The sequence below is a fragment of the Chiloscyllium punctatum genome, chromosome 35, assembly GCF_047496795.1.
Source record: "Chiloscyllium punctatum isolate Juve2018m chromosome 35, sChiPun1.3, whole genome shotgun sequence".
Lineage (NCBI taxonomy): Eukaryota > Metazoa > Chordata > Chondrichthyes > Orectolobiformes > Hemiscylliidae > Chiloscyllium > Chiloscyllium punctatum.
The window spans coordinates 23,836,092-23,859,493 of record NC_092773.1 but is presented as its reverse complement, the minus strand read 5'-3'; the positions used below and the strand labels follow the sequence as shown (position 1 = coordinate 23,859,493).

At 51.9% G+C, this 23,402-nt stretch overlaps 1 protein-coding gene across 2 annotated transcripts in view; it reads right to left on the bottom strand.

Moving 5' to 3' along the window:
• LOC140459796 (hexokinase-2-like) overlaps positions 1-23,402 on the bottom strand; it is a 65,861-nt gene that overhangs the window by 34,975 nt on the left and 7,484 nt on the right. For both annotated transcript variants that reach the window (XM_072554320.1, XM_072554319.1), the window contains exons 2-3: positions 8,654-8,816; positions 1,777-1,925 (exon numbers count right to left, since the gene is read on the bottom strand). In XM_072554320.1, coding sequence (XP_072410421.1) covers positions 1,777-1,925; positions 8,654-8,816 — 312 coding nt within the window. The remainder of the gene's footprint in view (positions 1-1,776; positions 1,926-8,653; positions 8,817-23,402) is intronic.

The window sequence follows — 23,402 nt, the reverse complement described above, 5'->3', positions numbered from 1 at the left end:
TGCCCCATCCCCTAATTGACCCTTTGAGAACGTGGGGGGGGGGGTGGTGAGCTGTCATCTTGAATCGCTGTAGTCCGTGTGGTGTAGGGTATCCAATGCAATGCCTTTCAGAGGGAATTCCAGGATTTTTGACCCAGTGACACTAAAGGAACGGCCGATATATTTCCGAGTTGCGGACAGTGAGTGGCTCGGAGGGGAACTTGCCGGGGTGGTGTTCCCATGTATCTGCTGTCCCAATGGAAGGTGCTGTCTGAGGAGCCTTGGGGAGTTGCTGCAGTGCGTCTTGTAGATGGTACCCACTGCTGCTACTGAGCGTCGGGGGGGGGGTGGAGGGAGTGGGGGTTTGTGGGGGTGGGGACAATCGAGTGGGGGGGCTGCTTTGTCCCTGGATGGTGTCGAGCTTCTCGAGTGTTGTTGGAGCTGCCCCCCCCCCATCCAGGGCAAGTGGGGAGTATTCCCTCACACTGTCCTGACTTGGGCCTTGTCGATGGTGGGGGACAGGCTTTGGGGGGAGTCAGGAGGGGAGTTACTTGCTGCAGGATTCCTCACCTCTATTATTTATAGCCTCTGGCCTCTACTCCTAGCCAACGGGTAGATTATTTCAGAGTGTTGGGGGCAATGTAATTAGCATAGATGGAGGATTGACCAACGACCTGAATTGAGACAAGAGGGGGCAACTTTTCAAAGGCAACTTGTAATGAATGGGGTACCACACGAACCAACTTCGCCATGGTGCACTAGCGCCGTGGGAAACCTGGAAGAGGAGGAAGACCACCCCAATGCCGTCGCTTGTGCAAATCTGAGTCCTGGTGGCCTGGCATTCCTCTCGGGAGACAGCACCTGGCACCACCAGCGACTTCCATTCAAGGAAGAGGACAAATAGAGAAGGCAGTTCAGGGAGTGTATGGGACACTTGCCTTTATTCGTTGAGTCAAAGCAATGGGTTATGAGGTATACCATAAGGTTTGGTTACAAACAGAGGACCACGTATAGTTCCACACTCTAGGAAGGGTGGTATCTCACTGGTGCAGGTGCAGAGGGTATTCACCAGGATGTTACCTGGGATGGAGCAGGTTAGCGATGAAGAGAGACTGGGCTTGAGTAGAGAGTCCGACAGAAGGGACCTGATTAAGGTCCACACAATTATAAGGGGCAGAGTGCTGGTCGATAGTAGTGGCGGGGAGCTTTTCCCTCTTTAGTGGAGGGGTTAGTAAGCAAGGAGCGTAGATGTAAGGTTAAAGGGTTTAAAGCGTTTTCCTTCTCGGAGTGGGAATCTGGGACCAAAAGGCTGGGAGAGGCCGGAAACCCTCAGCACATTGAAGGTGGGAACTCGCGATGCCAAGGCTGGGTGAGGGGATGGGATGTCCTGCCCAAAGAGCCTCTCTTTCGAACCCAATTATGGCGTCATCGTTGCTGAGGGGGTCTGCGACACTCGATGAGGACAAGAAAAGGGCACAGCAAGAGCCAACTTCAGCTTTGAATTGCCATGGATCCTGACTGGGGGCCACATCCACCTTCTAAATAGGAAGGATCCGGAGAGGTTCGGCAACTGCAGAGGAGGAGAGTCTGGCTGCCGGGAGACAGGAGGCCTCCAAGTAAAGGGGTTCAAACAAGACGGGTCGATGGAGCCCAGGTAGGATGGCCAATCATTGAATGCGGTTGGGTGGCAATGACTTGACGTTTCGAGAGGGCACAGTCGGCTAGAGACAGCAAGGTTACAGTTGACCTTCCAATGGGGACGGGTGGAAACGAGGGTTTCCACAGGCTGGCACCTACCTGAGTGCCTGTCCCATGCATCAGGTCTTCCGGAACGGCGCATATCCGGTTCTCGATCTCCACTTTCTGCTTCCCGTTGTCCGAAACCTTGACCCTCAGCACCCGGAAGTTAGTGCCCCCTAGATCGAGAGCCAGGAAATCGCCGCTCTCTGCCAAACATAAGGGAGATGGAGTCAGATTTCTGGGCATTTAAGCCAATTGTGCCAGTTTTCACAATGGAATCCCTCATCCTCAATGCCCCTCTCTGAAGATTTCACCCCAGAAGTGCAAAATCCCTCTCCTGACCGTACCGGACTCTCTCAGCATTTAAAAACACTGGAATTAGATCATCTACACAGCACGCTTTCTGCCAACTGACTTGGCACTCTGTTTTCGTTCATCACAAATGGGATGTGGGCATTGCTGGCTGGGCCAGTCTTTACTGCCCATCCTCAAGTGTCCAGATGCCACAGTCGAGAGTCAGATGGCAGATTTCCTTCATCAAAGCAGCACCAAGTGAACCAACTGGGCCTGGACAATGAGCGATATTGGCCATTTCACAAGCATGCCATGGACTGGGGGCTTGCGGACAGTTGGCACATGCACTGTTGCCAACGGCACATCTGCTGCCAACCTGGGAGATGGGGGGATTGACCGGGTACGTGACACAGTTGGGAGGGTGCCCTTGTCCCCATGCGAGACACCCCCTCACCAGCCTGGTTAGAGCACCTGAGCTGGGTCAAATGAGGCCAGGTGCCCACTGGCAAGTCCTACCAATGAAGGGTGAGAGCAGGAGGTCAGAGGGATAGAGTTAGACACGGGCCAAAGAGACGATTATTGAGGCCTCGTGTACAGCAATCCACAACCTTTAATCCCACTCCCCACTCCCCCGCCCTGGTCATCACGCTATTGCCACACGTGCCACTCCCCCTTTGCCAATAGCCCGCGGGAGTAGCTGTGTTGACATTTCTGGAAGCAGAGGCGGGGGTGTTGAGATGGCAATGAGAGACCACGGTCAGGTTGCACAGTTCTGGTATGGAGTCATTTCTCCACATCTCAGTCCTACCCTGTCTCCTTAGACCGTGACCTCCCCACAAGGTCAGGACTCCGCCTCCTCAGTCATGGAGAATATCCCTTATCCGTGTAGCCCCCTGATAGAATTTCATCGGTTTCTATGAGACTCTCCGCTCTCTGCCAAACACATGGGAGTCAGTCCTAGGAATCCATCTGGGAAAGCCTTCACTGCCCTCCCTCCATCACCCGAACATCCTTCCTCAGACAAGGAGACTCAAAACCACGCACACACACAGTACTCCAGGGCGTGGTCTCACCTTCCCCGTCCATCCCTGCTCCTGTCCTCCAATCCTCTCGCCACGGAGAGCCCAACATCTCATCAGCCTTCCTCACCGCCTGCTGTTCCTGCAAGGCTGACTTTCAGCGACTGGGGTAGGAAGGGAACCCAGGTCTCGTTGCACCTCCCCCCTTTCCCCAATGGATCGCCGTCCGGATAATAAGCCGCCTCCCTGCTTCTGCTCCCAAAGTGGATAACCTGACATCGCTCCCCGTGAAATTGCAACTGCCAGGTATGTGCCCGCTCATCCAGAAAGTGGATGAAAACCATTCCTCATCGTCAAGAAGGGAACGCAGGAGTCTGGGTGCCAGTTCGAGACTGACTCTTGGTTGCTGAGGAGCCATCAAGGGGACAACTGATAAATCTTGCGCTAAATATCATTCCCTTATCATCTAAATAGATAGGAAACAGCTCTCCGGTCAACTGAACAGTGTGCAGTCATCTGTGCACAGCAACCGATAAGAGGAAGGCAGCCTTTTGAAAGTGCGCAGAGATTAAAAAGCTGACGTTCATCTATCCGGAAAATGTCATTTCTCATGCGGAAACCTTTCCACATTTTGACACAGAGGCGCTACTGACAATCACGGACAACGGAAAACAGCAGCAATGCTTTCAGCCAGAGCTGGTACTGGGTGCAGTAAGTTCACTGCTGAGATTATGGATAGAAATATCCTGGAGTTTGAGAGAGCGGAGGAAAACTGTCTCGTGTTTAACATTCCAGCTTAATGCTAAAACTGGACCGAATTCCAAGAGCAGGCTCCCAGGGTAAAAATCATTGTGAATATATATCGATGGATATGTCTTTTCAATTTATTCATGGAATGTCAGCATTGCTGACTTTCCCAGGGGGCAGACAGGAGGCGGACTCATAGTTGTGAGGCTGGATTCATATGCGTACCCAGACCGGGCAAGGATGGCAAATCCCAAAGGATACCATTTGGGCTTTTCCGACAGTCGATAACATGGCCAACAATTCCAGATTTTCCTTCAGTCAGAAGAACATACAATATAAAACAGTGGGTACAATTCTAAAGGGGGAGGCAGAGGGAGCTGGGGGTGTATGTGCCCCAGGATCACTGAAGGTGGCAGGAAAAGTGTAGCGGGCAGTGAATGAAGCAAACAGCGTCCTTGGCTTTATCAAGAGGGGCATAGAGTACAAGAGGTGAGTTGACCTTGTACAAGACTCTTGTTGGACCCCAGTACAGTGTGCGGTTGTGGGTGCCACGTTTTGGAAAGGTGTGACGAAAGAAGATTGCGCACAAGGGGATAGCACCTGCACTGCCATGATGGGATGAATGGTCTCCTTCTGCGCTGGAACAATTCTCTGACTCTGTCCAATATTGGGAAAATTGCCTCTGAAACTCATTCTGTCCACCCTCGTTGCTTTTTTCCTTTGCGTTCGTGAACTGGACCTTGTGATCTGAGATTCTCTCTCTCTCTCTTTGTGGGAGATGGTCACGGCCTGGCATTTGCGTGGCGCAAATGTTACTTGCTACTTGCCAGCCCAAGCCTGGATCTTGTCCAGATCTTGTCACATGTGAACACGGACTACTCCAGTACCTGAGTCACAAACGGTGCTGAACGTTGGTGCATTCACTGGCAAACATCCCTACTTTATGTGAGAGGGAAGGTCATTGGTGAAGCAAATGCAGATGGTTGAGCCAAGGACACAACTCGGAGGGACTCCTGCAGTGAGGTCCTGGAGCTGAGATGACTGACCTCCACCAACTACGACCATCTTCTTATGTGCCAGGTATGACTCCAACCAGCTGAAAGTTTGCCCCCTGATACCCATTGACTCTAGTTTTGCCAGGGCTCCTTGATGCCACACTCAGTCAACCGTGGCCTTGATGTCAAGGGCTGTCACTCTCACCTCACCTCAGAAATTCAACTTTTACGATGGAGCAGATCGCAACGTGGGGACGCATCTTGGCAGGAGGAATAGAGGAGACGAATATTAATTAAAAGGAGAAGGACAGCAGAAAGCTATGGCAGAGAGGGATTTGGGAATCCTCGGCTATGAATCACAACAAGCCAGTGTCCAAGTTCAACAGGGAATAGGAAAGGCCAATGGAACAGTGGCCTTTATTTCAGAGAGAATAGAGTATAAAAAAGTGGGGATTAGATTAGATTACTTACAATGTGGAAACAGGCCCTTCGGCCCAACTTTTTAAGTCCACACCGACCCACTGAAGCGCAACCCACCCAGACCCATTCCCCTATATTTACCCCTTCACCTAACACTACGGACAATTTAGCATGGCCAATTCACCCTAACCTGCCCATCCCTGAGCACTATGGGTAATTTAGCATGGCCAATCCACCCTAACCTGCACATCTTTGGATTGTGGGAGGAAACCGGAGGAGAATGTACAAACTCCACACAGAGAGTCGCCTGAGGCGGGAACTGAATCTGGGTCTCTGGCGCTGTGAGGCAGCAGTGCTCACCACTGTGCCACCGTGCCGCCCACAATGGATGTTTTGCTAAAACTGTACAAGGCACTAGTCAGAGCACAGCTGGAATATTGTGAATGGTTTTGGGTCCCCATATCTCAGGAAGGGTAGGCTGGCATCAGAGGCAGTCCAGAGAAGGTTCACCGGGCTGATCCCACGGATGGACGGACTGTTTTAATGAACAGAGATTGAATAGGTCAGGCCTAGACTTATTACAGTCATAGAGAAGGACAGCACGGAAACAGACCCTTCGGTCCAACCCATCCATGCCGACCCAGATATCCCAACCCAATCTAGTCCCATCTACCAGCACACGGCCCATATCCCTCCAAACCCTTCCTATTCATATACCCATCCAAATGCCTCTTAAATGTTGTAATTGTACCAGCCTCCACCACTTCCTCTGGTAGCTCATTCGATATACGTACCACCCTCTGTGTGAAAACATTGCCCCTTAGGTCTCTTTTATATCTTTCCCCTCTCACCCAAAACCTATGCCCCTCTAGTTCTGGATTTCCCCACGCCAGGGAAAAGACCTTGTCTATTTACCCTATCCATGCCCCTCATAATTTTGTAAACCTCTATAAGGTCTCCCCTCAGCCTCCGACGCTCCAGGGAAAACAGCCCCAGCCTGTTCAGCCTCTCCCTGTAGCTCAAACCCTCCAACCCTGGCAACATCCTTGTCAATCTTTTGTGAACCCTTTCAGGTTTCACAACATCTTTCCAATAGGAAGGAGACCAGAATTGCACGCAATATTCCAACAGTGACCTAACCAATGTCCTGTACAGCTGCAACATGACCTTCCAACTCCTGTACTCAATACTCTGACCAATAAAGGAAAGCAGACCAAACGCCTTCTTCACTATCCTATCGACCTGCGACTTTCAAGGAGCTATGAACCTGCACTCCAAGGTCTACTATTTGGAAAAATGAGAGGCAATCTTAATGAAACAGATGAATCCTTCAAGGAATTGACAGGGGGAGATGTGGAGAGTCGAGAGTGTGGTGCTGGAAAAGCACAGCAGGTCAGGCAGCATCCGGGGAGCAGAAGAATCAACGTTTCAGGCATAAGCCCTTCATCAGGATGAAGGGCTGACACCCAAAATGTCGACTCTCCTGCTCCTCAGCTGCTGCCTGACCTGCTGTGCTTTTCCAGCACCAAACTCTCGACTCTCCAGCATCTGCAGTCCTCAATTTCTCCTCGGAGATTGGAGAGGCTGTTTCCCCTTGTGAGAGAGTCTAGGACCAGAGGGTGTAATCTCAAAGTAAGGGGTTACCCACTGAAGACAGACATGAGGGAATTTTGTCTCTCCACGTGAACGGAATTGGTGGAATTCTTTATGGCTGAGGGTGGGTCATCAAGGCTTAGATAGATTTCTTTCGAAACAGGAAAGGCTGTGTATGAACAGAGGCTGCTTTCAGCTCAGTAGCTGAGTGGTCCTGGCAGAACACAAATTGAGGGTCAGTGAGGAGCTTATTGCTCTGACACTCGCCCCCGACTTGCCGATCGCTGACAAGCGAGGGGGGAGATTCACCGAGTCTCCTTCAAATTGACAAACCAAGGAAAAGCCCAGAATGGGAGTTCAAAATCTTTCTCGTTTTCCAGAATGGTTAGAGAAAAAATAAACATGCTCCCCATTGCAAGGTCAGAAGTTCTGATAGCAGCCAGAGACGAAACAATTAACCCGAGAGGCGCCGTGTGAATTCAGGGAGTCTCCACACGATGCCAACAGCCTTGCAGATGTTGTGTCTCATCTGAGGCTTGAACAGAAATATTTTGCTTGGGATCACAATGTCCAAGGTTTGTCGGTATCCAATCCCCCCACTCCCACCTCTCTCCGTGCTGGAGAATGAGGGACCCTTAAAGGCAGTGAGTTCCACAGTCTGGGTGAAAACACTTTTCCCCACGTCCCCCTGCCCTTAAAGCTATGCTCCCTCTCTCCCCCAACTCCTCCAGGTCATTGACCCCTCCACCAAGGGGAAAAGGTCCTTCCTGTCGACCTTTTATCGATACCCCTCCTCACTTCATCCATCTCAATCGCCTTCCTTCTCTCAACCTCCTCTGCTCTCAGGAAACCCCCCCACTCCCTCCCCCCACCCCGGTCTGTCCCAATCTCGCTTCAAGAACTGAAACTCTCCAGCCCCCACGAGGCATCGTCCTGGTAAAATCTCCTTCTGACCCCTCCCCTCTCCCAATGCTATCCCATCCTTCCTATAACGTGGATGCCAGAACTGCCCACAGTACTCTCTGTGTGGCCTCACCCACGTTGTATACAGTTCCCAGCCAAACTCTTCTCTGCTCTTAAACTCTACGCCTCGGTTAATGAAGGCAAGTATCCCATAATCCTCAAAGTTTGTGAGAAGATATATAGCTCGGGTGCTCGTTTTGTGGTTCTGTTCGCCGAGCTGGGAATTTGTGTTGCAGACGTTTCGTCCACTGTCCCGCTTCAGTGGCCGGTATATTGGGTCCAGGTCGATGTGTTTGTTGATAGAATCTGTGGATAAGTGTCATGCCTCTAGGAATTCCCTGGCTGTTCTCTGTTTGGCTTGTCCTATAATAGTAGTGTTGTCCCAGTCGAACTCATGTTGCTTGTCATCTGCGTGTGTGGCTACTAAGGATAGCTGGTCGTATCCATGAACACCAACTAGCCACGAAACGACACGACCAGCTGTCCTTAGTAGCCACACACGCAGATGACAAGCAACATGAGTTCGACGAGGACAACACTACTATTACAGGACAAGCCAAACAGAGAACAGCCAGGGAATTCCTAGAGGCATGACACTTATCCACAGATTCTATCAACAAACACATCGACCTGGACCCAATATACCGGCCACTGAAGCGGACAGCTGGAACTGACAACCGGAAGCGGCAGATACAAACCACTATAAATGCCGGAGGAAACATCACAGAAGCGCTTCACAGGAGGCTCCCAAGCACTGAGGATGTCACCTCGACAGGGGACGAAACGTCTGCAACACAAACTCCCAGCTCGGCGAACAGAACCACAACATCCCATAATCCTGCTCCAGGTATTATCAGGGGAAGGTCGAACCGGGAACGAAATTCCTTTCCCTCTGCTCCCCACCTGTCCCGTCCGGAGTGGACCTGACAAACGTCGGCAGCATTTTCACAGAAGACGTGGGGTTGGTGTCCTTCCTCAGTCCTTTCTTCATCCCGACCAGAAAGCGGTCCGAGATGTCGCGCAGGACGTCATCCGAGAGTCTCATGTGGTACAGGTACCTGTCCACCTGCAGAGAACGGAGAGAGTCGCGAGTCAGCACTGGAAGCAGAAAGGGAGCAGTTCCCACAGGAAACAAAGGTTGGCAGCCGGAATTTATAAACGGTGTCGCCTCATTCTACACGTCACCCCACAAGGGAGTAAATCATCCTCCTCCGAGCATTCACTCGGCCAGAGGCCGTCAGCATCTTATATATTTCCATAAAATCTCTACTCACTCTCAGCAATTCCAAAGGACACATACCCTTTCCCAACCCCTGCCCATGATAACGCCTAGAGGCATCAGAGTGAACCCACTTCTAATGCAACAATGTCCTTTATTGAAATAGAGAGAGAGAGAGAGAGAGAGAGAGAGAAATAGAAATAGAGAGGAAGTGAAAGAGAGAAAGAGCTGAAAATGTGTTGCTGGAAAAGCGCAGCAGGTCAGGCAGCATCCAAGGAACAGGAGAATTGACGTTTCGGGCATCAGCCCTTCTTCAGGAAGGGCTTATGCCCGAACGTCCTGTTCCTTGGATGCTGCCTGACCTGCTGCGCTTTTCCAGCAATACATTTTCAGCTCTGATCGCCAGCATCTGCTGTCCTCACTTTCTCCTGAAAGAGAGAAAGGGAGAGTGTGTGTGAGACAAAGAGAGTGTGACAGAGTGACAGTGTGAGAGAGAATGTGAGAGAGAGAATGAAGCAGTGAGGGTGAGAGTGAAAGAGAGAGAGGCTGAGTGAGAGGGTGACAGAGAGAGGGTGAGGGTGAGAGGGAGAGAGAGTGGGAGGGGGAGGGGGAGAGAGGGAGAGAGAGAGTGAGAGAGAAAGAAAGAGACAGAGTGAGAGAGAGAAAGAGAGAGAGTGAGAGAGGGGTGGGGTGAGAGGGATGGGGTGAGAGGGATGGGGTGAGAGGGATGGGGTGAGAGGGATGGGGTGAGAGGGAGGGAATGTGAGAGAATATGCATATGTGAGAGTGGTGTCGACCTGTTGGACTATAACCTGGTGTTGTGTGATTTTTAACATGTGTGAGAGAGTTTGTATGTGAGAGAGTGAGTGAAAGAGGAGAGTGTGAAACGGACTGTTAAGCTAGAAGAGATACCTGTTAGGAAGGAAGATGTGTTGGACATTTTGAACAACTTGAGGATAGACAGGTCCCCCGGGCCTGACGGGATATATCCTAGGATTATGTGGGAAGCAAGAGAGGAAATTGCAGTACCGTTGGCAATGATCTTCTCGTCTTCACTGGCAACGGGGGTGGTACCAGGGGACTGGAGAGTAGCGAATGTTGTGCCCCTGTTCAAAAAAGGGAATAGGGATAACCCCGGGAATTACAGGCCAGTTAGTCTTACTTCTGTGGTAGGCAAAGTAATGGAAAGGGTACCGAGGGATAGGATTTACGAGTATCTGGAAAGACACTGCTTGATTAGGGACAGCCAGCACGGATTTGTGAAGGGTAGGTCTTGCCTTACAAGTCTTATTGAATTCTTCGAGGAGGTGACCAAGCATGTGGATGAGGGTAGAGCAGTGGATGTAGTGTACATGGATTTTAGTAAGGCATTTGATAAGGTTCCCCATGGTAGGCTTATGCGGAAAGTCAGGAGGCATGGGATAGAGGGAAATTTGGCCAATTGGATAGAAAACTGGCTAACCGGTCGAAGGCAGAGAGTGGTGGTAGATGGTAAATATTCAGCCTGGAGCCCAGTTACAAGTGGAGTTCCGCAGGGATCAGTTCTGGGTCCTCTGCTGTTTGTAATTTTTATTAAAGACTTAGATGAGGGAGTCGAAGGGTGGGTAAGTAAATTTGCAGATGATACAAAGATAGGTGGAGTTGTGGACAGTGAGGAGGGCTGTTGTCGGCTGCAGAGGGACTTAGATATGATGCAGAGCTGGGCTGAGGAGTCGCAGATGGAGTTAAACCCTGCCAAGTGTGAGGTTGTCCATTTTGGAAGAACAAATAAGAATGCGGAATACAGGGTTAATGGTAGGGTTCTTAGTCAGGTGGAGGAACAGAGGGATCTTGGGGTCTATGTACATAGATATTTGAAAGTTGCCACTCAGGTGGATAGAGTTTGTAAGAAGGCCTATGGAGTATTATCGTTCATTAGCAGAGGGATTGAATTCAAGAGTCGTGAAGTGATGTTGCAGCTGTACAGGACTTTGGTTAGGCCACAGTTGGAGTACTGTGTGCAGTTCTGGTCGCCTCACTTTAGGAAAGATGTGGAAGCTTTGGAGAGGGTGCAGAGAAGATTTACCAGGATGTTGCCTGGAATGGAGAGTAGGTCGTACGAGGATAGGTTGAGAGTTCTCGGCCTTTTCTCGTTGGAACGGCGAAGAATGAGGGGTGACTTGATAGAGGTTTATAAGATGATCAGAGGAATAGATAGAGTAGACAGTCAGAAACTTTTTCCCCGGGTACAACACAGTGTTACAAGGGGACATAAATTTAAGGTGAAGGGTGGAAGGTATAGGGGAGATGTCAGGGGTGGGTTCTTTACCCAGAGGGTGGTGGGGCATGGAATGCGCTGCCCGTGGGAGTGGTGGAGTCAGAATCATTGGCGACCTTTAAGCGGCATTTGGATAGGTATATGGATGGGTGCTTAATCTAGGTTAGAAGTTCGGCACAACATCGTGGGCCGAAGGGCCTGTTCTGTGCTGTATTGTTCTATGTTCTATGTTCTAATGTGAGAGACAGAATGAGCAAGTGAGAGAGTAGGAGAGAGAGAGTGAGAGGGACAGTATGAGAGAGAGAGAGAAAGAGGCAGAGTGAGAGGTACAGGGAGAAAATGAAAGAGGAAGAGAGAATGAGAGAGACAGCATGAGAGAGTGTGAGAGAGAGAGAGAGGGAGAGTGAGAGAGATTGAGAGAGAAAGAGTGTGAGAGCGCGTGAGAAAGTGAGAGTGAGAGAGAGCATGAGAAAGAATGAGAGTGAGAGAGACATAACACAGCATTTATGTGGCGCAAATGTTACTTGCCACTAGTCAGCCAATGTCTGGGCACTGTCCAGATCTTGGTGCAGTTGAACCCTGTACTGCTTCAGTAACTGAGGAGTCGCGAATGGTGCTGAACTTTGTGCGTTCACCGGCGCACATCCCCACTTCTGACCTTATGATGGAGGGCAGGTCATTGATGAAGCAGCTGAAGGTGGTTGGGCCCAGGACCCCACCCTGAGGGACTCCTGCAGAGCTATTGTTTCCTTATTTAAAGACATACTTATCCCTGGAGGAACAACAGCGAAAAATTCTACATTGACATCTCATTGTTCGATGAGATCGTTTATATCATCGAGAGGAAGAGATGCAATGTCAAATGACCTTCCCCTGATGTCTGACCCATATTTCAAACCCCTTTTGTTCGGTATCAGTGTGCTAATTTTCATGCAGGCTTTGCGCACCTTTTGTGTGTATATTCACAACTGTGAGCAGTTCTAAACATGGAGTAACTCCCCTCCTGACTCCCCCCAAAGCCTGACCCCACCATCGACAAGACCCAAGTCAGGAGGGTGTGAGGGAATACACCCCACTTGCCCTGGATGAGGGGGGCAGCCCCAACACTCAAAAAAGCTCGACACCATCCAGGGACAAAGCAGCCTGTGCTTGATCCACTCCCTCCACCCCGACCCTCAGTCGCAATGATGTGTACCACCTACAAGACACATTGCAGAGGCTCCATAGACGGCACCTTCCCAAATTCACGACCACCTCCATCTGGAAGGTCAACGGCAGCAGATACGGGCTCAGTGGTTAGCACTGCTGCCTCACAGCACCAAGGTCCCAGGTACGATTCCGCCTCAGGTGACTGTCTGCGTGGAGTTTGCACGTTCTCCCCGTGTCTGCGTGGGTTTCCTCCGGGTGCTCCGGTTTCCTCCCACAGTCCAAAGGTGTGCAGTTCAGGTGAATTGGCCATGCTGAATTGCCCGTAGTGTGAGGTGCATTAGTAAGAGGGAAAAGGGTCTGGGTGGGTTACTCTTCGGAGGGTCAGTGTAGACTTGTTGGGCCGAAGGGCCTATTTCCACATTGTAGGGAATCTAATCATACAAGGGAACACCACCCCCGGCAAGTTCCCCTCCGAGCCCCTCACTGTCCCTGACTTGGAAATATATTGGCCGTTCCTTCAGTGTCGCTGGGTCAAAATCTGGGAACTCCATCCCTGAAGGCACACTGTGTTGGGGGTGGGGGGGGGGGGGGGGGGGGTGTCCCTACACCACAATGACTGCAGCAACTTCTCAAGGGAATGATTGGGGGAGGCAGGGCAATGAATGCTGGGCCCAGCCAGTGACACTCACTCGCCATTAACGCACTCGAATCAAATCCCAGTGAAAGAGATGGTGAAGGTGACGGCTGAGGACGGGAATCAAGAGTACCAAAAAGAGCCCCTTGTTCCAGCTGACAAGCCATGCATTGAGGCAACCTACCAAAGGATCCGGAAACAGAGTGCAAACGTCATGGAGACTGGGCCCGGTTCTCCCGAAAGACATGGAGAGGCACGATCGACTCTCTCCCCCAAGGGACAACTCCTGCCCCAAATGCCAACTTTCTTTCGCGACGAGTGACGCTCAATGAAAAGGCTTCGCTGCTTTGTACAGGGCTGCTCTGAGCCCATTGTGGCCAACACCACCATCCCACCCCGGCGCCCAAGTGAAACCCCAAAATTCAACGCTCGCTCCTGACCCTCTCGCCGGAAAGTTCCTTTCCCAGTGTGACGGAGGGTGGGGAGAGTGAGAATAAGCAAGCCGGTCTCAAGGAAAATCCAGCCTGCATTCTCCGGGGAGAGCAGGCAGCGTAGTCAGCCGCAGGAAGCCACCTTCCGACTCAAATTCCTTGGATACCATCACTCTGGCGAAGGGACGGCAGATCCATTCCCCACACTAAGGGGGGGGGGGGGGGCGGGCAGGGAAAGGATGGAGGCTGGGGGGAGGGAGCGGGGGGGGGGCACTTAGCTCTTCAAGAGGGGCACTTGGCCAACATTGCCCATCTCTAAGAGCCCCTTGCTTGGTTGCCCATTGCAGCCACCTGCCAGCCACTGATGGTGCGTTTGGCAGGCCAAGGCCAAAAGGGCATCGATAAACAACCCCCGCCCCATCCCACCCACACACGGCCATTTGGCCCAACAGGTCCATGCCCAACCCTTCATTACTAAGCCATTCTCACAGCTGGCACACCTAATCTGCACCTCCCTCGGGTGCTCTGCAAGGGAGGAGGGGGGGCAATTTATCACAGCCACCCTAGCCTGCACATTTTTTTTCCATCACCCATAGGTGCTGGCCAATGCCCTCAATCCCTGGGCTCCATGTTTTCCAGAACCATCTCTCCCCTCAACACCCTCGCGCTCTGACGTCATCCACCAGGCCAATGGCGTGACGTCACAGCGGTGCCCCAAACCCGCCGCCCAGCCAATGGTGTGACGTAACGCGTAACCACAAACTCCGCCCCTCGCTCTGGCATAGGCCCGCCCAGACAAGGGTGTGACGCCATGCGCAGACCTCAATAACCCCGCCCCCTCTCTCAGGCGCCACCCGCCCAGAAAAGGGTGTGACGCCATGCGCACAACCCCCCCAAATAAAAGTGTTCCCTCGCTCAGGCGCCACCCGCTCACACTATGGCGTGACATCACGCGCTTACCACCTAATAACCCCGCCCCCTCGCTCAGGCACCACCCGCTCAGACAATGATGTGACATCACTCGCTTTACCACCTAATAACCCCGCCCCCTCGCACAGGCACCACCCGCTCAGACAATGATGTGACATCACTCGCTTTACCACCTAATAACCCCGCCCCCTCGCACAGGCACCACCCGCTCAGACAATGATGTGATATCACGCGCTGACCACCCAATAGCCCCGCCACTCGCACCGCCCTCCCGGACAATGGTGTTCCAACATGCCTGGACCCAGACCACGCCCCCCTTCGCTGCGGCACTGCCCACACAGGAAATTGTGTGACATCACGCCGTTAGCTCCCACTCTGAGGTCACCCACTTGGTGAAAGCGTGACGTCACGCCGTCCCGCTCTGGTAACGGCATGACGTCAGAGCCCCGCCCCCCCTTGCCCGGACTCCGCCTCCATCTCTCGGAAATACGGAAGTTCATTTAACTTCGGTCTGGGGGACCCGAGGAGTCAGCTCCCGGAGAGACAAGGGGCTGGAAGGTGTGGATGGGGGAATGTCACAGGGGAGGGGACACTCACACCCACACCCACACACACCCCCCTCATACACACACACACAGACCCCCTCATACACACCCACACAGACCCCCTCATACACACCCACACAGACCCCCTCACACACACACACAGACCCCCTCACACACACACACACACACAGACCCCCTCACACACACACAGACACCCACACAGACCCCCTCACACACACCCACCCACACAGACCCCCTCACACACACCCACACAGACCCCCTCACACACACACACACAGACCCCCTCACACACACACACACAGACCCCCTCATACACACACACAGACCCCCTCACACACACACACACAGACCCCCTCACACACACACAGACACCCTCATACACACCCACACAGACCCCCTCACACACACCCACCCACACAGACACCCTCATACACACCCACACAGACCCCCTCACACACACCCACACAGACACCCTCATACACACCCACACAGACCCCCTCACACACACACACACACAGACCCCCTCACACACACACACACACACACAGACACCCTCATACACACCCACACAGACCCCCTCACACACACCCACACAGACACCCTCATACACACCCACACAGACCCCCTCACACACACACACACACAGACCCCCTCACACACACACACACACACACAGACCCCCTCACACACACACACACAGACCCCCTCACACACACACACACAGACACCCTCATACACACCCACACAGACCCCCTCACACACACCCACACAGACCCCCTCACACACACCCCTTCACACCCACACAGACACCTCACACACACCCACACAGACACCCTCATACACACCACACAGACACCCTCACACACACCCACACAGACCCCCTCACACACACCCCTTCACACCCACACAGACACCCTCATACACACACCCTCATACACACACAGACCCCCTCACACGCCCACACAGACACCCTCACACACACCCCCTCATACACACACAGACCCCCTCACACACACACCCACACAGACCCCCTCACACACACCCACACACAGGCCTCACACACACTCACACAGACCCCCCTCATACACACTCACACACACCCACACAGAACCCCTCATACAGACTCTCACAGACCCCCTCCTACACACTCACACAGACATCCTCATACATACCCACACAGACACCCTCCTACACACACACACAGACATCCTCATACACACTCACACAGACACCCTCCTACACACTCACACAGACATCCTCATACATACCCACACAGACACCCTCATACACACCCACACAGACCCCCTCATACACACTCGCATAGACCCCCTCATACAGACCCACACAGACCCCCTCCTACACACTCTCACAGACATCCTCATACACACTCACACAAACACCCTCCTACACACCCACACAGACCCCCTCATACACACCCACACAGACCCTCTCATACACACCCATACAGCCACCCCATACACACCCCCACAGAAACCCTCCTATACACCCACACGGACACCCTCCTACACCCCCACACAGAAACCCTCTCACACACCCACACAGACAACCTCATACACACCCACACAGACAACCTCATACACACCCACGCAGACCCTCTCATACACACCCACACACAGACACTCATACACACCCACAGACACTCATACACACCCACACAGACACCCTCATACACATTGACACACAGACACCCTCCTACACACCCACACAGACACCCTCCTACACACCCACACAGATACCCTCATACACACCCCCACAGACTCCCTCATACACACTCACACAGACACCCTCATACACACCCACACAGACACCCTTCTAGACACCAAGACACCCTCATACAAACCCACAGACACCGTCACACACACCCAGACACCCTCCTACACACCCACACAGACACCCTTCTACACATCCACACAGACACTCTCCTACACACCCACACAGAGACACTCATACACACACACAGACACCCTCCTACACACACACACCCTCCTACACACCCACACAGACACCCTCATGCACACCCAAAAAACACCTTCTTACACACCCACACAGACACCCTCCTACACACTCACACAGACATCCTCATACACACCCACACAGACCCCCTCATACACACCCCCACAGAATCCCTCCTATATACCCACACGGACACCCTCCTACACCCCCACGCAGACACCCTCATACACACCCACACAGACACCCTCATACACACCCACACACATGCACTCATACACACCCACACAGACACCCTCATACACATCCACACAGACACCCTCATACACACCCACACAGACACCCTCCTAGACACCAAGACACCCTTATATACACCCACACAGACACCGTCACACACACCCAGACACCCTCCTACACACCCACATAGACACCCTTCTACACATCCACACAGACACTCTCCTACACACCCACACAGAGACACTCATACACTCACACACAGACACCCTCCGACACACACACACCCTCCTACACACACACACACCCTCATACACACCCACACAGACACCCTCATACACACCCACAAAAACACTTTCCTACACACCCACACAGACACCCTCCTACACACTCGCACAGACACCCACATACACACCCACACAGACACCCTTCTACCCACCCATATAGACACCTTCCTACACACCCACACAGATACCCTCCTACACACCCACACAGACACCCTCCTACACACTCACACAGAGACAACCTCATACACACAGTCACAGACACCCTCATATACCCACACAGACACCCTCATACACACTCACACAGACACACACACAGATATACACTCACAGACACCCTCATACACACACACAGACACACTTACACATGGAGACACACACATACAGAGACACACACACACACACATACAGACACACTCATTCGTGGACACACACACAGACACACTTACAGAGACACACATACATGCACAAACGCACAGACACACTCAATCACAGAGACACACACACATACGCAAACATGCAGACATACTCACTCACAGACAGATACACATGTACACACACTCAGACACATACATTCAGACAGATACACTCAGACACACATAGGTACACACAACCAGACACGTATTCATTCACAGACACACACAGACACGTACATATATACACGCAGACACTCAGACACAGTCAGACACACACACACAGAAATACACACACTTACAGACAGACAGACACATTCATTCACAGAGAGACACACATATACATACAGACTCCCAGGCACACATACACCGACACACACAAGTACACACACATACGAACACAATCAGTCACCGAGACATACACACAGACATACTCACATACATACAGGCATACAGACATATTCACAGAGACACATACATACAGATGCACTCACTCAGAGGCATACACAAACAGACACACTCACAGACACACACACAAATGCAGACACATGCTCACAGATGTACTCACAGAGACCAACACACTCAGATAGATACACACATACAGACACTCACAGGGATAGACATGGAAATACTTACAGACAAGCACACATACATGCAAACATGCAAACATACACTTGGACACACTCACAGAGACACAGCCACACATTCACACAGACTCTCATGCGCACTCTCGCTCACATATACTCTGTTAGCGCACATGCACTCTCTTGCACACACACAAATACAGACACTCACTTATACACACATATGCACACATTGTCACAAATACACACACTCAGTCACGCACATACTCTCGCACACACCATAGTTACACACAAATGCACAGACTCTACACATTCACAGATATAGACACACACTCATAGATCACACTCATGCAGATACATATAGACACACACCAGCTACACATTAACAGACAGATACACACTCCCGCAGCAGACAGACACACAAACACACACACAGGTGGCATGGTGGCTCAGTGGTTAGCACTGCTGCCTCACAGCGCCAGGGTCCCAGGTTCGATTCCAACCTCGGGTGACTGTCTGTGTGGAGTTTGCACATCCTCCTGGTGTCTGCGTGGGTTACCTCCGGGTGCTCTGGTTTCCTCCCACAGTCCAAAGATGTGTAGGTTAGGGTGGATTGGCCATGCTAAATTACCCATAGTGCTCAGGGATGTGCAGGTTAGTGTGGATTGGCCATGCTAAATTACCCATAGTGTTAGATGCATTAGTCAGAGGGAAATGGGTCTGGGTGGGTTACCCTTCGGAGGGTCGGTGTGGACTGGTTGGGCCGAAGGGCCCGTTGCCACACTGTAGGGAATCTAATCTAATCTAATCTAGACACATGCAGGCGCACACAGGCACACACACTTAGACTCTCACACTGTCTCACACAGACATGCACATATACTCGTACAAAGACACACACACACACACACACACACACACAGTCCCTGGGTTACTCCCGGTTCCTGCTACTGGTCTGGCACTCTCACAATAGCTCAGGTCAGTCTGGGTCACCCAGCTTCATTTGCCAAGCCTGGCCACCTGCGCTCTGTGAAAGAATTCACATTCGTGTCAACAAGTCGCAGGAAGGAAAGTAGCTCTCTATCAGATCACTCACTCACTCTCTCTCTGCCGCATGCTCACACAGATACAGACACACGCAGGCACACAGCCACAAAGATGCACACACATACAGATACAGACATTCTCACACAGACACACACTCTCAGACAGAGACACACACAATCTCACACAGATACATTCTCACAAAGATAAAGATGTACACACACACACTCTCTTTCATGACCTCACTCTCTCTCAAAGATACAGAACGCACAGAGAGACACACCTCCTCACTCTCCCACACAAAAATAGACACACACACAGAGATACACTCACCCACACACAGACACTCACAACCTCACACATACACAGATACAGACACACACTCATCCTCACTTACGTACAGACTCACAGACACATACACTCACAGATACAAACACTCACACAGACAACGCTCACAGAGACACATGCAAGCAAACGCACACATATAGACTCTCACACTCACTCTCACACACAAAGATACTGCCACAGACAGTGACACACTCCGTCCTCACTCTCACACCAAGATACAGAAATGTACACATGCAGATACAGACACCGTCACACAGAGACACATACTCAGATAGAGACACACACACTTGTGTGCTCACTCGTACATAAATACACACAGACACGCGCAGATACAGGTATAAACACAGTTGCAAAGACACTCATTGACACAGATCCAAATGCACACTCACCCACACACACTGATTCTCTCACACACATTCTCTCTCTCATTCTTTATCTCTCTGACGCGCACAGGGTTAACTTGGCCTCTGATATGAGTACAGTTCTTTGGGAGAGAAAGGCCCTCTCTCTTTTCATAGAAGCCTCCCTGCAGCTCCTCTGAGCTGTCAGCTTGTTAACCTATTTCTGCCAGGATTTCCCAGCCCACCGACCGATTGGAGAATTGGGAGGGTGTGGTTCGACCAACCCACAACCATCCCCTAGCAACAGCCAATGCTGTTGCCTAGTGATGGCACTAACAGGCGGTGCCGGGTTATTGCCAGGGGGCATCGCTCCCCAGAGCCCAGTCACATGTGGCAACACTCAACCAGCTCCTCTGCACCAGGCTGACACAGGGCAATTTACAGCAGCACTGCGCCCATGTGTGTGTGTGTGTGTGTGTGTGTGTGTGTACTGAACAGCAGGTCAGACAACATGGAGGGAGAGTAAGCTAATGTTTTGAACCTAGATGATTCTTCATCAGAGCTGAAATCTGTGCGTGTGTGAATCTGTGTCTGTGTGTGTGATCCGTGTTTGAGAGTGTATGTCTATGTGTGCTGTGTGTATGAAAGTGTGTCTGTGTATGTCTGCTGTGTATATGAGCATGTCTGTGTGTATGAGAAAGTGTGTGTTTGTGTGTCTGTGTGCTGTACGTATGAGAGACAGTGTGTCTGTGTGTCTCAGTTTGAGTGTGTGTCTGTGCGTGTGAGTGTATGCGTGTGTGTGCTGTGTGTTTGAGAGAAAGTGTGTCTGTGTGTATTTGTGTGTGTGAGAGAGAGAGAGAGACTGTGTGTGTCAGGACCCACGCTGCACCCTTTCCACTCAGTCTCCCTCTCTTCCCTTGACTCCATCCCACTCTTTTTTTCTGTCCGACCATCTTTCTCTGTCTGCCTCCCTTCTCCCTCTGTCCCCTCTTCTCTCTCTCTCTCTCTATCTCTGTCTCTGTCCCCCCATCTCTGTTACTCTCTCTTTCTGCCTCTCTCTCTCTCTCTCTCCCTGATCTCTGTCTGTCTCTCTCTCTCTCTCCCCCTCTTTCTCTCTCTGTGTATGTCCCCCATCTCTGTCTGTCTCTCTCTGTTCTGTGTGTCTCTCTGTTCTGTGTCTCTCTCTGTCTCTGTCTCTCTTTCTCTGTGTATGTCCCCCCATCTCTGTCTCTCTCTCTCTCTCTCTCTCTCTCCCTCTCCTGTCTCTCTCTCTCTCTGTCCTGTCTGTCTCTCTCTGTGTCCCCCCCATCTCTGTCACCGTCTCTCTCTCTCTCCCCATCCCTATATCTCATTCCCTCATCACTCAGAAGCAAACGAAAATGACCAAGTACCCCCCCCACCCTCCCCCAATGAGCCCCGCTCCCCTCAGAAACCGACAGGAACAGAGTAAGGAAGGGCAGCATTGGGGGGCCTTCCGGATTACGGATACCCCTGGGGGAGGGCAGTTCGGGGGGGGGGGTGGGGGTGGTAGGGTTGTGAGGGAGGGACGGTGTCCAGCTTGCCAAGCCGCCCGAAGGCAGCGTCGGGAAAGCGAGGGTCGACGATTGCGCAAGCCCGCGGTCGCCGTCGCTGTCGAAACCAGCACATCCTCATTTCCAAGGTCAGTGATGAAACCTTGAAGTCCTGCCTCACAACCTCTGAGATGATTCAGGCCTGCAGTGGGGGGGGGGCGGGGCGGCGGGGCTGTTGGGAAAACCCATAATCCATTGCTGGCTTCAGCTGGGACGTGACAGTGCGCACGGCAAAAAGTGCGAGTCACTCCGGACCAAACGCAGTGGGACGTGAACCGACTGACACTGTGTTTGAATAGCAGACAGCAATTATAATGAGAAGCTCAGCCTGGTTCACTGCTCAATGCCGATCAAGTGTGTTCCAGAGATGTCCCTGACAAGGGAGCGCACTAATTAGAGGCTATTAATGTCTTGCCATTTGAGACACGGCCAAGAGGGAAGCGAGACCCAGCATGATCTGCAAGTAACTGATTTGGTGTAGCTACGTTGTAATCGTCTCAGGTAGCCGCCAAGAATTTCACAGTATCGCCCCGGGCGGAACACCTCCCAGAGACTGGTTACCGCTGAGCAGCAACCCAAACGGACTCGGCACTGAAGCCCAGCGAAGAGCTGGGCTCCCCCACCACCGACAAGACGCAAGTCAGGAGTGATTGAGATTAGATTCCCTGCAGTGTGGAAACTGGCCCTTCGGCCCAACAAGTCCACACCGACCCTCCGAAGAGTAACCCACCCCAGACCCATTTCCCTCTGGCGAATGCACCGAACACTATGGGTAATTTAGCATGGCCAATCCATCTTAGCCTGCACATCCCTGGGCACTATGGGTAATTTAGCATGGCCAATCCACCCTAACCTGCACATCTTTGCACTGTGGGAGGAAACTGGAGCACCCGGAGGGAACCCACGCAGACACAGGGCAGAATGTGGACAGTTGCCTGAGGCGGGAATTGAACCCAGGTCTCTGGCCCTGTGAGGCAGCAGTGCTAACCACTGGGCCGCCCTCCACTGAGCTTTGGGCCAAAGATCTGTTCCTGCGCTGTAAGACTCGAAATGTGCTGTTGTTGAGCAACCAAATGTGAGCAAGAGGTTCACAGTGATAAAAAAAACGTGGGACAGGAAAATCCTCTCAGTGGGTCTCTCCCACAAACGACACACAGATGCCACGAGTTCATCCGGAATGGAATAATCCTGGCAAACGTCCCGGATTTTTATGTTTTTAAAAATAAAACAGGTGAAGCACAGGAGAGGAAATGCAAAATTCATTGTTGCAAAGGGGAAAGGGGAAAAAAACTCAGAGTTGCCAAGAGTGTTAATTACTTTGCGATAGATTACAGAGCAGAACTGCAGACATGTCTATTGCAGTGAGACACCATGGAACCTGGAGCATGGGGGTTTTACTGCAACTTCAAAAGCATCGACACAAGTGTCTCTTCAGGCGTTTGTGCGACCTGCAGTGGGGGGGGAAAAGTTGCAATTGTACCATCCTCCACCACTTCCTCTGGCAGCTCACTCCATACACGTACCACCCTCTGTGTGAAAAAGTTGCCCCTTGGGTCCCTTTTATATCTTTCCCCTCTCACCCTAAACCTATGCACAGTGGACCCAGTGGTTAGCGCCGCTGCCTCACAGCACCAGGATCCCAGGTTCAATCCCAGCCTCGGGCGACTGCCTGTGTG